Source organism: Sminthopsis crassicaudata, chromosome 4 (genome assembly GCF_048593235.1).
Source record: "Sminthopsis crassicaudata isolate SCR6 chromosome 4, ASM4859323v1, whole genome shotgun sequence".
Classification (NCBI taxonomy): Eukaryota; Metazoa; Chordata; class Mammalia; order Dasyuromorphia; family Dasyuridae; genus Sminthopsis; species Sminthopsis crassicaudata.
In genome coordinates this window covers 338,435,965-338,448,629 of record NC_133620.1, presented here as the reverse complement: position 1 = coordinate 338,448,629, position 12,665 = coordinate 338,435,965, and the positions used below count along the sequence as shown (strand labels likewise).

The 12,665-nt window shown below is 37.9% G+C and overlaps 1 protein-coding gene across 1 annotated transcript in view; it reads right to left on the bottom strand.

Moving 5' to 3' along the window:
* SCN4A (sodium voltage-gated channel alpha subunit 4) overlaps window positions 1-12,665 on the bottom strand; it is a 60,507-nt gene that overhangs the window by 20,325 nt on the left and 27,517 nt on the right. Inside the window, 1 exon segment of the mRNA XM_074264751.1 lies at window positions 8,233-8,700. Coding sequence (XP_074120852.1) covers window positions 8,233-8,700 — 468 coding nt within the window.

Below are 12,665 nucleotides of genomic sequence, written 5' to 3'. Positions count from 1 at the left end.
TATTAAAGATGCTATTAAGGTCCTAATTTTACAATTGATGAAATTGAGGCAGACAGAGGTTAAATGGTTTGTCCTAATTTTACAATTGATGAAATTGAGGCAGACAGAGGTTAAATGGTTTGTCCAGTCAAGTAACTAGTAAGTGAATCTAGATTTGAACTCAGTGCTTCTTGATTCCAGCCCCATGTTGTAACTACTGTTTTCTAAGGTCCCTTTCTAGCTCTCAGCCTATTATGGAAGGAATTAGAAGTGGGAGGAGCTTAAGGAGGCAGATCAATAAAAAATGTGTGTATGGGAAAACAGAGCAATGGGGAGAGGGAATTATTGAGTTAGGAGAGTAATTGATTGAGAAGTGAAGGAAATTTGGGGGGTAGATCAGTGAGTAGGAAGACCAGGAAGTAACTGGTGAGGAGAGAGTTTAGTGAATAGATAGAGGGACATGCCAAAGGGGTCCCAAGTCAGGGGAAGATGGGAGACCAGGAGGAGGAACCTGAACTCCCCAGACACAAGATTCAACCATTCTCCCCTGCCCGAATCCTAACTCTCAGGTTCTGTTTGGCAAAATATGTCCAGGCAGGATGGAAAATATCTGAGCCAATGGCCTCAAGTTTAAACCCAATAGGAATTTGATCCCTGGGGCAAGAGGTGGAGAGGCTCTGAAGCAGTTTATATTTCTTTCCAGGACTAGGACAGACTCTGATGTTTTTCAGAGTCAGATTTCTAAATCCTGCCTACCCCCACTTTCTCATCCTCAGCCTTCCCTAGATCTCTTATCTTTGAAAGTTTAGAGAAGGGTATCCATGAAAAAATGAAGAGCAGCAAGGAAAAGTCTTCAAGAGAACACAGTGGGTCAAGGTTTTGAGGTCTGGACCAAGATATAGGGATACTTAGCATAGTGCCTAGTATATAGTAGGCACTAGATAAATGTTTACTGACTAATTGTCATGCAAAGAGTGCTTTGAATTTCATCTTTGACACTTATTTGACCAGGAGAAATCTCAATTTCCTCACCTGGAAAGGACTTTTTTCTCACAGAAGCATGGTGAGCAAAATGAAATAATGTGTGCAAAGCAATTTGCGAATTTTTAGAAATTATACAAGTGATCATCAAAACCAGCCAGCCCAGTAGGAATTTGGCCCTCAGTGGATTGTATCACATTTTCTGGAACTTTTAGGGCAAAGGTCATATAGGTGCAAACCCCAAATTTCCAATATATTCCCTCTATTTTTGTCTGTCTTTGTATACCCAGAGCTTAGCATGGTGCATAGCATATAGTAAGGACTAAATAAATGCTTTTTGACTTGATTTGAACTGAGATTGAATAGAGGATTTCCAACTCCCTTAGGAAGGCCATCCATAGTTTGAAATGGCTTCCCTTCATTTTAGTCTACAGATAAGGCCAGTGAGAATAATAAGAATAATAATTGACAAAAATTGTCTCATTTGACTCATTGAGAGTTAGGAGGTGCTGGGCTTGGAGTCAGGAAGACCAGAATTCAGACTTAGCCTCAGCTATTTACTGTCTTTGGGCAGGCCATTTAACTTCCATGTACTTCAGTTCCCTTAACTGTAAAATGGGGATAATAATAGCACCTACTTCCCAGAGATATAGTGCAAATCAAATAAGATAATATTTATCAAGGCTACAAATGAGCAGATGCAAGGTAACCTGGGATGTGAGGCTAATTACCAATTGGACACTTCTCTATTAACATGTTTGGAGGATGACTCTACTTAACTATTCCGTGCTGGATCGATCGGTGGGTGTGGACAAAGAAGGGGAAGTGATATCAGTGGGTGGAGTAGGAGGAGGAGGGTCATTCTTTGATGGTAGAGGGAGAGAGGAAGGAAGGAGGTGTGGAGATTTCTAGATCTAATTCCCTGAGAGCTACCCCAAAAGACCAAGAATAAAGACTTTTGCTTATCCAGACTCCAGCTATTCTAAGATATCCAGGGTCTCAACAAATATTTGTAAATCACTTTGCATGGTGCTTGGCACACAGTAAGTGCTTAATAAGTGCTTATTTCCTTCCTTTACAACAACCCTGTCAATTAAGTACTACAGGCATTTATTTTCAAGATGAGGAATCTGATACTCATGATTTCCTTATGAAGTTTATGTAAGTGCTAGGCTTCAAACCTAGATCCTTTTCTATTCAACTCTATTGCTCTTCACACAATACTATAATGTCTAAATAATTTGCCAAAAATCAGACAACTTTGACATGGTTTATATGGAGGGCATGGTTTATATGGAGCTTAAGTAGGAATTTCTAGCATCTCCTACAGCTGGAGGTATGGCATGATGTGGAATGAGCAATCAGAGTAGGCCTTTTCACTGGCTGTCTCCCCTTCTCTGGGATTCTTTCTTTATCTCCCCCTCATCTCTTTCTCTCCCTCTTTCTCTCTCTGTCTCTCTCTATGTGTCTGTCTCTATCTTTATTTGTCTATCTCTGTCTCTGTCTCTGCCTGTTTCTTTCTCACTCCCTCCTTCCTTTCCTCCCTCTTTTCTTCCTTCCTTCTCTCTCTCTCTCTCTCTCTCTCTCTCTCTCTCTCTCTCTCTCTCTCTCTCTCTCTCTCTCTCTCTCTCTCTCTCTCTCTGTGTCTCTCTGTCTCTGTCTCTTTCTCCTCTCTGTCTCTGATTCTGCCTCTCTCCTCTCTTGTCTCTCCTCTCTCGTCTCTCCTCTCTCTCTCTCTCTCTCTCTCTCTCTCTCTCTCTCTCTCTCTCTCTCTCTCTCTCTCTCTCTCTCTCTCCCTCTCTCCTTTCTCCTCTCTCTCTCTCTCTCTCTCTCCCTCTCTCCTTTCTCCTCTCTCTCTCTCTCTCTCTCTCCCTCTCTCCTTTCTCCTCTCTCTCTCTCTCTCTCCCTCTCTCCTTTCTCCTCTCTCTCTCTCTCTCTCTCTCTCTCTCTCTCTCTCTCTCTCTCTCTCTCTCTCTCTCTCTCTCTCCCTCTCTCCTTTCTCTCTCTCTCTCTCTCTCTCTCTCTCTCTCCCTCTCTCCTTTCTCCTCTCTCTCTCTTCTCTCTCCCTCTCTCCTTTCTCTCTCTCTCTCTCTCTCTCTCTCTCTCTCTCTCTCTCTCTCTCTCTCTCTCTCTCTCTCTCTCTCTCTCTCCCTGTCTCTATCTCTGTCAGCTTCTTTCAGGTCCTAGATAAAATCCCAAATGAAGAAGTCTTTCCTAAACCCCTTTAATGTTTGTGTCTCTCCTCTGTCATTATTTCTAATTTATCCTGTATATTACTAAATTTGTAGATAGTTATTTATATGTTGTTCCTCTCTAATAGGAGAAAACTCCTTGAGAATAAAAACTAGTTTTTGCCTTTCTTTCCATCCTCAGAGTTTATCACAGTGTCTAGTACATAGTAGGTACTTAACAAATACTTCTTGGTTTGATTTGGCTAGGCTCCTCTGACTAAAGGATGTCAGGGAAGTAGGGCATATAGAGATACTAGCCAACATTATTCCTGTTTTCCTGGAATAAGTTTTCCCCCAGACATATTTTTCTTTCTGTTTCATTTTTCTATTTTATTTTTAATATTATTATATCCCCAGTTACTTTTTAAAATTTTGCTATACATGTACATTCATTTTTTATATATTTCTACATGTAATATGTTGGGAGAGACAGTAAGGTAAAAGGTAAAAACCATGAGACAAAATAAGGTGAAAATAATATGTGTTGTTCTATGCTCAGTCTCTATAGTTCTTTCTCTGGATGGGATGGAGTTTTCCACCCAAAGTTTATTGGGATTGACTTGGATCACTGAACCACTGAAAAGAAAACAAGCCTATCTTAGTTGATCATCACACAATTTCTGTTTCATTTCTAAGATCTCTCCCTACTTCCTTGAACCTCTATCCCAAATCTTAGAGATTTAGGGAGGCCCTTCTTCTAGTACAGAGCTCTATTTCTGGTTATCAATGAATATGGATGGGGAGAAAAAGTAATCTCCAAACTGAAATTTGTCATTTCTTTTATTTAAAAGTAATATTCTGAAAAAAGTCCACCAGACCAACAAAAGGTTTCATGATACAAAAAAACAAAAGATAAAAAAGGAAGAATCCCTGGTCTAGTAGTCCAGAGAATGAGTTGTTGTTGTTGTTCAGTATGTTCATGACCCCATTTGGGGTTTTCTTGGCAAAGATACTGACCACAGTGGTTTGCCAGACTTCTCGCTAATATCCCTCTCTAGACACTGTGATCTAGCTCAACAGCACCATCTCCTGGGAAAGTGTTTTGAGCTGAGAAATATAAGATAATGAATTGTTGACATTTAGTTCTTGTCTGTATGTGCATGGTTGGGAGGGAACATATCATGGGGGACCTCATAGAGGGAAACAGAGTTAGATGTACAGAAAGTTAGTGAGGAAAAAGACTCAGTGCTGTCAGGGAATTCAGTCCTTTTTAAAGACAAAGGGTTTTTTGTTTGTTTGTTTTGTTGTTGTTGTTGTTGTTGCTGTTTGTTTGTTTGTTTGTTTGTTTTTTTGACAGATCCAGGAAGTTAATAATGACTAGGAGGTGGAGTGAGGAGGGACAATCTCAAAGGAAGAATAGTTAGAGTAGAAAAAAGTATCTTGAATTGATGCAGGTAGAGGGTGTCATGATATGAATCTGAGCTCAGACATTGAAAAAAAGAGAGGACAAAATATTTCAAGATTATTAGGAAAATTTAAGTAAACCAGAAAGAGCTTTTTGGGGGGGGGCGGGGAAGAAGAGGCAATCAAGGTTAAGTGACTTGTCCAGTGTCACATAGCATGTCTGAGGCTGGATTTTTAACTTAAGTCCTCCTAATTTCAGAGCAGCTGCTTTATCCACTGTACCATCCAGCTGCCCCCCCCCAGCCCTTAAAAAAGCCATATAAATTTGTCTTGATTTTCAATTGTTTGCTCCCCATTGATCTACAGAGTTTCATTCATCTGTGAAATTCTTGATTTGGAAATTCCCTTTATTAATGTAGATTTAAGAGCCCAGCATGAAGCATACCTATAATCCTTGTCACTGAAGAAGACTAAACAATGGAGTTCTGAGTTTCTGGGTACTAAGCCTGGTGAGTCCTTGAGAGCAAAGATGGGGGTGGAAGAATAGGAAGCCACCAAGATAAGTAAAAAGAATTATATTGGCCCTAGTCAACAACAGAGAAGGTCAAAGCACCCATGTCAGTCAGGAATGGGACAGTGCTGTTAGTGGTGATTGAATTTCCAGTCTGATAGAGAGAACCAGTCTTAAAAACAAAGAAACCCAAAAAGAAAAAAACACATAGATTTATAGATTTCAGGGCACTGAGAGTTGAGTGGTTTGTGTGTGGTGTTTCAGAGGCAGAATTTGAACCCAAGTTTTCTTGACTCCAAAATCAGTGCCTTTGATGCCTTTCTGAGTAGCTATTAATATTTTGATTATCTAATCAAAAAGGCTGTAAACTAAAAAGGATGGAGAAGACTATCTATTTATATCTTCCAAGCTCAGTGCCATAGAGAATAGTTACAGTGTAGGAAAAAGGGGAGAGGGAAATAGAATAAACATTTATATAGTGCCTACTATGTGCAAAGCATTGTGCTAAGTATTTTTTTTTTTTTACAAATATTATCTCATGTGATCTTCACAACAACCTTGAGAGCTAGATACTACTGTTATTCCCATTTTAGAGTTGAGGAAACCTAAGACAAACAGATTCGGTGATTTGCTCACAGTCTCACAGCTAGTAAATGTTTGAAGTTGGATTTGAATTCAGGGGTCTCTGACTCCAGGATCAGCATTCTATCCATTATCTTGCTATTTTGGATAAGATACACAGCTAAATTATACAGTTAAGATACACAGAAGTTCACAAAATGAAATCTGAGAAAGGAGCCAGGGATAAAACCTTTGATCTCAAATATCTATACAGAAATGATGAAAGCTTAGACAAGCAAGATAAGTAAGGGTTCCTAACTCACAAAAAATAAATTTGAACTCTTAGGAATCACCTCAGCTATGGTTGGACACAATCCATGACTGCTGGATCGTATGGTTCTGGATGGATTCTCCACATAGAAAATAGACAAAAATGAGGTGGGGAAGGAGGAATAGTTTTGTATATTAAGAAAGTTTGCTTGTGGAGGAATCCATGAATTGGAGGGAAAAAACATGGTGGATAATGTTTGGGTGAAAGTTAATGATGGAGAAATAGAAATAATTTTTGTCATTGGATTATACTGCAGACTATTTGCACAGAACAAGGACATACATGAAGAGTTTGGAAAACAAATCAGAAGTTTAAAACAGATGGGACACTTAAAGAGGGCTTCAGTTATCCCGACATCTGTTTAATTTTCTGCTTTTGTGTCTCTGTCTCTCTTTCTCTAAGAGAGTAGCTAATAATTTCTTTACTTTCTTTGGTAACATTTTCATCTTTCAAAAGGTTGAGGAACCAACAAGGAGAAATTCTAATTTGGATCCAATTCTCACTAATCGTGAATGAACCAGATGCTATAGTAGAAATGGCAGGAATTCTAGAGAGAAGGGAGTAGTACTCCTTTCTAGATCCTATGAAAGAGGAGAGAAAATCAGACATAATCTTAAATAAACCTTATATTTAGGGAAATCATATCTCAAAACACTCAGAGGAAGGCCAAGTAGGATCCCATAAGTTAACATTATTTTGGGGAAGTCAGCTTAGGAGAGATTGGACATACTTAAGAACAAAATCCTGAAGACATAAAGGGAATTAATTCCAATGAGGAGGGAAAATGGCATTTGTCTGAAAATAATTATGAGGATGCGTCAGTTAAGTGACAGAGAGCACTGGACCTGAGTTAAGAAGATTCATCTTTGTGAATTCAAATACAGTCTTATATACTTATTAGCTTTGTGACCTTGAGCAAATCCTTAATTTAAGTTTCCTCAGCTATAAAATCAGCTGGAGAAATAAATGGCAAACCACTCTATCTAGTATCTTTGCCAAGAAAAATCCAAAAGATGTCATAAAGAGTTAAAGACAACTAAATGAAAACAAATTATGAGACAAAAAAGAACTCACCATCCAATTTTAGATTTTTTAAAGATTCACAGAAAATGGAAGCAAGGCCAAGTAGTGAAGGATTAATATACCAAAGTCCTATAAAAATAGTATCAAGAGCATGAAAGTTTGGAATGATCTGAGACAGCAATTATTGCTATCAAAGCTAAATTGGGAGAAAAAGGAGATTCAAAGAAGATATAGGACTTTGGGATACATGAAATGGGAAAGTGATAACTGACAACAGGCGGAAGGAAAAGCTTGGTTATTTTGCTTCTGTTTTCACTACCAAAGGGAATGACTAGAAAAGCAAATGGGGAAAATGGTAGGGATAAATGAAAAAAGTCTTACACTTCACAAGTGCAAGACAGGGGAGATGTGGTTACATATAGTAGCTTGCTTGAAAAAGATCTGTGTCTTAGTTGACTGTAAGCTCAATAAAGTCAGCAGTGTGACGTGACAAGCTAAAAACTAATATAAAAATAAAAAAGAAAGTATATAAGCATATAGTTGTTATTGTAATGTTACGATTTCAGTTCATAAGCCCGTGCATTAATAGACAGAAAAAGTATTAATAAATATGATAATTTTTAAAATATTATTATTTCTAAGGCATTTAAAAAAAAACTAATTTAAACTCTGGCTACTCTGAGAGGAATAGCTTCCAGGAAAAAGGAGGAGATATCTTATAATATTCTGTCTATATCACACCTCATCTTCAGTATTGCATTCATTTCTGAGTATTATAGTTTAAGAATTACATTGATTAATATGGAGAATACCCAGAGATGAGTAACTAGGATCATGATGGGTCTTGAGTTCATTAGATTCGAGTTTCTGATTAAGGAAATAGGCATGATGAAGTGAGGAGGAGCAAGAGAGATGTTTTCAAGTATTTGAAAAGCAATCATGTGTTAGAGTGATTACATTTGTTCTCTTTACCCCTAGAGGGTAGAACCAGGATTAATAGATGGGAAGCTGACAAGAGGGAAATTTAGGCTCCTGCTTTGAGAAGTGGTAGATTCCCTCTCCTTGGAGAACTTCAAGAAAAGTCTATATGGGCCTTTGAAATGTATATTATAAAGAGGATTGAGATGTGTGTTATACAGGAAATTCCTTTATGTCCAATTTGAATTAGTTACCATAGTCTCTTTCAACTGTCAGATTCCATGATTTCATGATTGTTATTATTTCATGATTGTTATTAGGAACAGAAGATAGGGATGGGGTGGGATGCTCACCTTGATCTCTTCAGCCTCAGAAAATGTATCTGTTTCCTCCTCTGTAGGCATCTCTAGGTCAGACTCCTCAGAAGCGATGGGCACCTGCACTGTCAGGTATGGGTTGTTGATAAAGTTCATGTGGTCAAGTTCAATACTGGTTGGTGGGCATTCTACCACATCAATGTGATTGAGAATGTGATTGTCCTTTTTTAAGTCTTCCTCTTCCTCTTGCTGCTGCTTCTGTTGCTGCTCCTTCTTCTCTTCTTCGCCACCTTCCCCCTCCTCAGCCTTATCAGTCTTCATGTCCCCAGGAGCCAGGATCTGACCATGTAAGAGGGCCAGGATGAAGGCTTTGGCATAATCAATGCCCCAGGTGATACGTCCAATAGCAATTTGAAGGTTGTTCATCTCCCCATCCTCATCAGAGGCTGCCAGGCTGTCAGCACTGAAGGAGCTCAGGAGCAGGGCAAGGAATAGATTTAGAACCTGGAGGGAAAAGAAACTGTGATTGAACTCATCCAGGGTCATTTTGCATTCCCTAGCAGGGGCCTTATCATTCCTTGGCAACTCTGCATCCCCTCCACCTCTGGGTCTGAGACAGGGAAAGATGACAGACCCAAATCCTAAACTAAGGAGCAGGGATTGGTGAGAAATTTCTTCTTTCCCTCATTCAGGTGAGAAGAGGAGATGTGAGACAGCAGGTCATCAGGACCTATCTAGGAAGAGACCAAGAGAGCAATTTTCCAAGTTGAGTTTGAAAAGAACATGACAAGCAAAATGTTATGTGGGTGAGGATAGAACACATCATGAAGACATAATGATTGGGAGGGGTACCTCATCTCTTCCTTTTTTTGAGGATGTTGGATCCATCTTTCCCCTTAGCCTCTTTAATACCTCCTTCTTTAAACTTGCCTAGATTTACCTGAGAGTGTTAGGGTCATATCATGAATGGAAAATTAGAGCTGGGTTAGGGAAAACTGAGTATATGCAAGCTAAGTTATCATGACAACTCTATGACTCAATTACAAAAGTTTTGAGAGTTTCCACTGCCATTGGAAGTGGAACATGCCAGATGGACACCATAAGAAATCCTTGATATATCAACACATATTTTTCTTATATACTACTACAAGAAATAATTTGGGATTTTCTTGGCAAAGCTACTGGAGTAGCTTGCCATTTCCTTTTCCAGCTCATGAGGAAACTGAGGCAAACAGGATGAAGTGACTTGTTTGAGGCCAGATTTAAACTCCTGACTCCTGGAGTTTTCCTGACTCCAGGCCTGGCTGTCTCTGCTTCCTGGCACCATCTAGCTACCCCAGAAAGTAGTGCTAGTCATATAAGTCTATAAGATTTACAAAGTGTTTTCTTTATAATTATTTTGAGAGGAAAGAAAAGTTTTTATATAGTACATTAAGGTTTGGAAAGTGCTTTACAAAGTTTTCCTCATTTTATTCTTATAATGATCCTAGGAGGTAGATGTCACTATTCTTATTTTATAGATGAGGAAACTGAGTCAGCAGAGAGGTATTTAGAGACTTTCTCAGGGTCACATGACTAGTAAATACCTGAGGTGGGATTTGAATTCTGGTCTTTCATGTCTAATGTTCTATTTACTGATCTGCCTAGCTGCCTCTTTACAGTAATATTAGTGATTATAGTATATTTCATTAATAAAGGGAATTTATGAATAAGAAAAGCCCAAAGAGCACAATCTTTACAACTTAAAGAGTCTTCTAGAATGCAGGGAGGTTATATAATCTGCCAGTGATCCTCTAGCTATTATTCCTTTTAAAACAAAATGCATCAATTCAAAATCAGCGAGTTGAAAACAACTGGTTCAGCATCACAGCTGAGATTCAAACCCAGGTCTTCTGATTATAAGCCCCAAACTCTTTCCACTAAACTGTTCTGCTTTCTAAAAGGAACAGAATCATTCTATAACTCTAGCATCCCAACAGCACCTGTCCTGTTTGTTTCCTTTCTTTGCTGGATCCATTTCTTGGATGGGTGGTCTCTATTTGCTCACTCCTATTAAAAGAGAATAAACCCTCAAGTTCCGGCCTGTTTGCCAACATTCTACTCTGACTGTACTCTCAAAAGACTGCCAACCACCTCGTCATGGCTAAATCCTTACACTATTTAGCCCCTTCTATGTTTGATACTATTGTCCACTCCCCTATTTCTTCTTAAATCTCCTTCTTGTCTCCCTGTCACCTCATGTTCTAGGATACCATGTTGTCTTGGTATTCCTTCTGCCTCCTAGGCATCTAGTCTTTGTCTTATTCACTGATTCCTTTACTAATGTAGCTTCATGGGCTTGATCTTATACCTTTAGTTTGTTTTTTTTTTTTAATTTTTTTTTAAATTTTGTTTTGTTTTGTTTTTAAGGATAGACCTCAGGAGTCCTTTCAATTGAGGAATAACTAAACAAGTTGTGGTATAATGATCGACGAAATGCTATTGTGCTATAAGAAAGGATCAGCAGGCAGATTTCAGAAAAACCTGGAAAGTCTTACATAAAGTGTAATGCTGAGTGAAATGAGCAGAACCAAGAGAACATTGTACACAGTAAAGGCAACATTGTAAGATGATAAATTATGAATAACAGCTATTCTCAGCCATGTAATGATCCAAGACAAATCTGAAAAACTTAGGATGAAAAATGTTATCCATTTCCAGAGAAAGAACTAATGGAGTTTGGATACAGATTGTAGCATACTTTTTTACTTCATTTTTCTTGGGAGAGAGGATTTTGGTCTATGTTTTCTTTTACAACATGACTAATATGGAAATATGTTTTGTATGAGTACATATGTATAACTTATCAAAGTGTTTGCCTTCTCAGTAATGGGGGTGTGAAGGGAGGGAGAGAACTTGGAACTCATAACTTTAAAAACAAATTTCAAAATTTTGTTTTTACATGTAATTGGAGGAATATAACATGCTAATAAGTCAAAAAAGAAAAAAAAGCTGGACCTCAGAAATGAACATTTCAAATGTCTTATGCAAAACCATAGTTGAAGACATTGTCCATTTATGCTGATTACTGTCTCTTATAGAAGTTTCCATGGGATAAACTCCTTCTTGAATTCAGAGCCAGAATGCCTCAAGTGACAAATGATCAAAGGATATTGAAGAAGCAGTTCTCTCAAAGGAAGATATTCAAGATATCAATAGTTACATGAAAAAAAGTACCTAAATCACTAACAATTAGAGAAATGCAAATTAAAGCAACTCTAAGGTTCTACTTCATAGCCTTTGGATTATTATGGAAAAAAAAAAAAAAAGGAAAATGACAAATGCTAGAGGGACTGCTAGAGGAAAAATGGGGTAAATTATTGCACTGTTGGAGAAGCTGTGAATTGGTCCAGATACTTTGTAGAACAAATTAGAACTATGTCTTTAAAGTCAATAAACAATATATATCCTTTATCTAGTTATTTCATTTCTATGGCAGCACAGTGGATAGATAGACATAAAGTCAGGAAGACCTAAATTCAAATCTAGTCTCAGACATTTACAAATGTATGACCATGGGCAAATTGTTTAATCCTGTTTGCCTCAGTTTCCTCATCTGTAAAAAGAGCTGGTTAAAAAAAAGGCAAGCCATTAAAACAACAACAAAATGTCATTCTTAGAATGGTCACACAAAGAGGTTAAAGAAAGAAGAAAGGGACTCATATGAAAATATTTATGACAGTACTTTTGGTAGTAGGAGAAGACTAGAAACTAAAAGGGTATCCCTCAAACTTAAGAACAGCTAAACAAATTGTGGTATATGAATGTCATGGAATACTGTGTCAAAAGAAATAATGAAAAGAACAGTTTCAGAGAAATGTGGGAAGTATGAACTGATGCAGAATGAAGTGAGCAAGAGGAGAATAATTATAAATAACAAGCAACATTGTAAAGCAAAGAATTTTGATTAACTCAAGAATTCTGAGCAATATAGTCAACATCCATGATTCCAAGGAACAATGAAGAAGTCTACGTGATTTCTGACAAAGGGACTTTGCCAGGTATAGAATGAGACATAGATTTTTTGAAATGACCAATGCAGGAATTTGTCTTGATTTCAAGGATTTCCTTTTCCTCTTCCTTTTAAATGGGAGTGGGTGGGTAGGAAGGAAGCAAATAAATACTTGTTAATTGAGATTTTAAGTTAAATTCTAAAATGAATTCAAGAAGAGGAAAATGTGAACTCATCCATGTCATATCTACTTATGGTCTCATTGAGTCAGGAGACGAGTTCTAATCCTGGCTTTGCTACTAGATTTAAATTAGGAGGTTGGACTAGATGGTGGTTACCTTCTGGATTTGACATTCTGTGATCCTGTGACCAGACTATGAGAAATAAATAAACCCCAAATTTTTCCCTTTTTGTCTTGACTGGCAGAAAGCTCAGAACTAACATTCCATAGCCAGCTGTAGCAACAAAGAGTTATTAT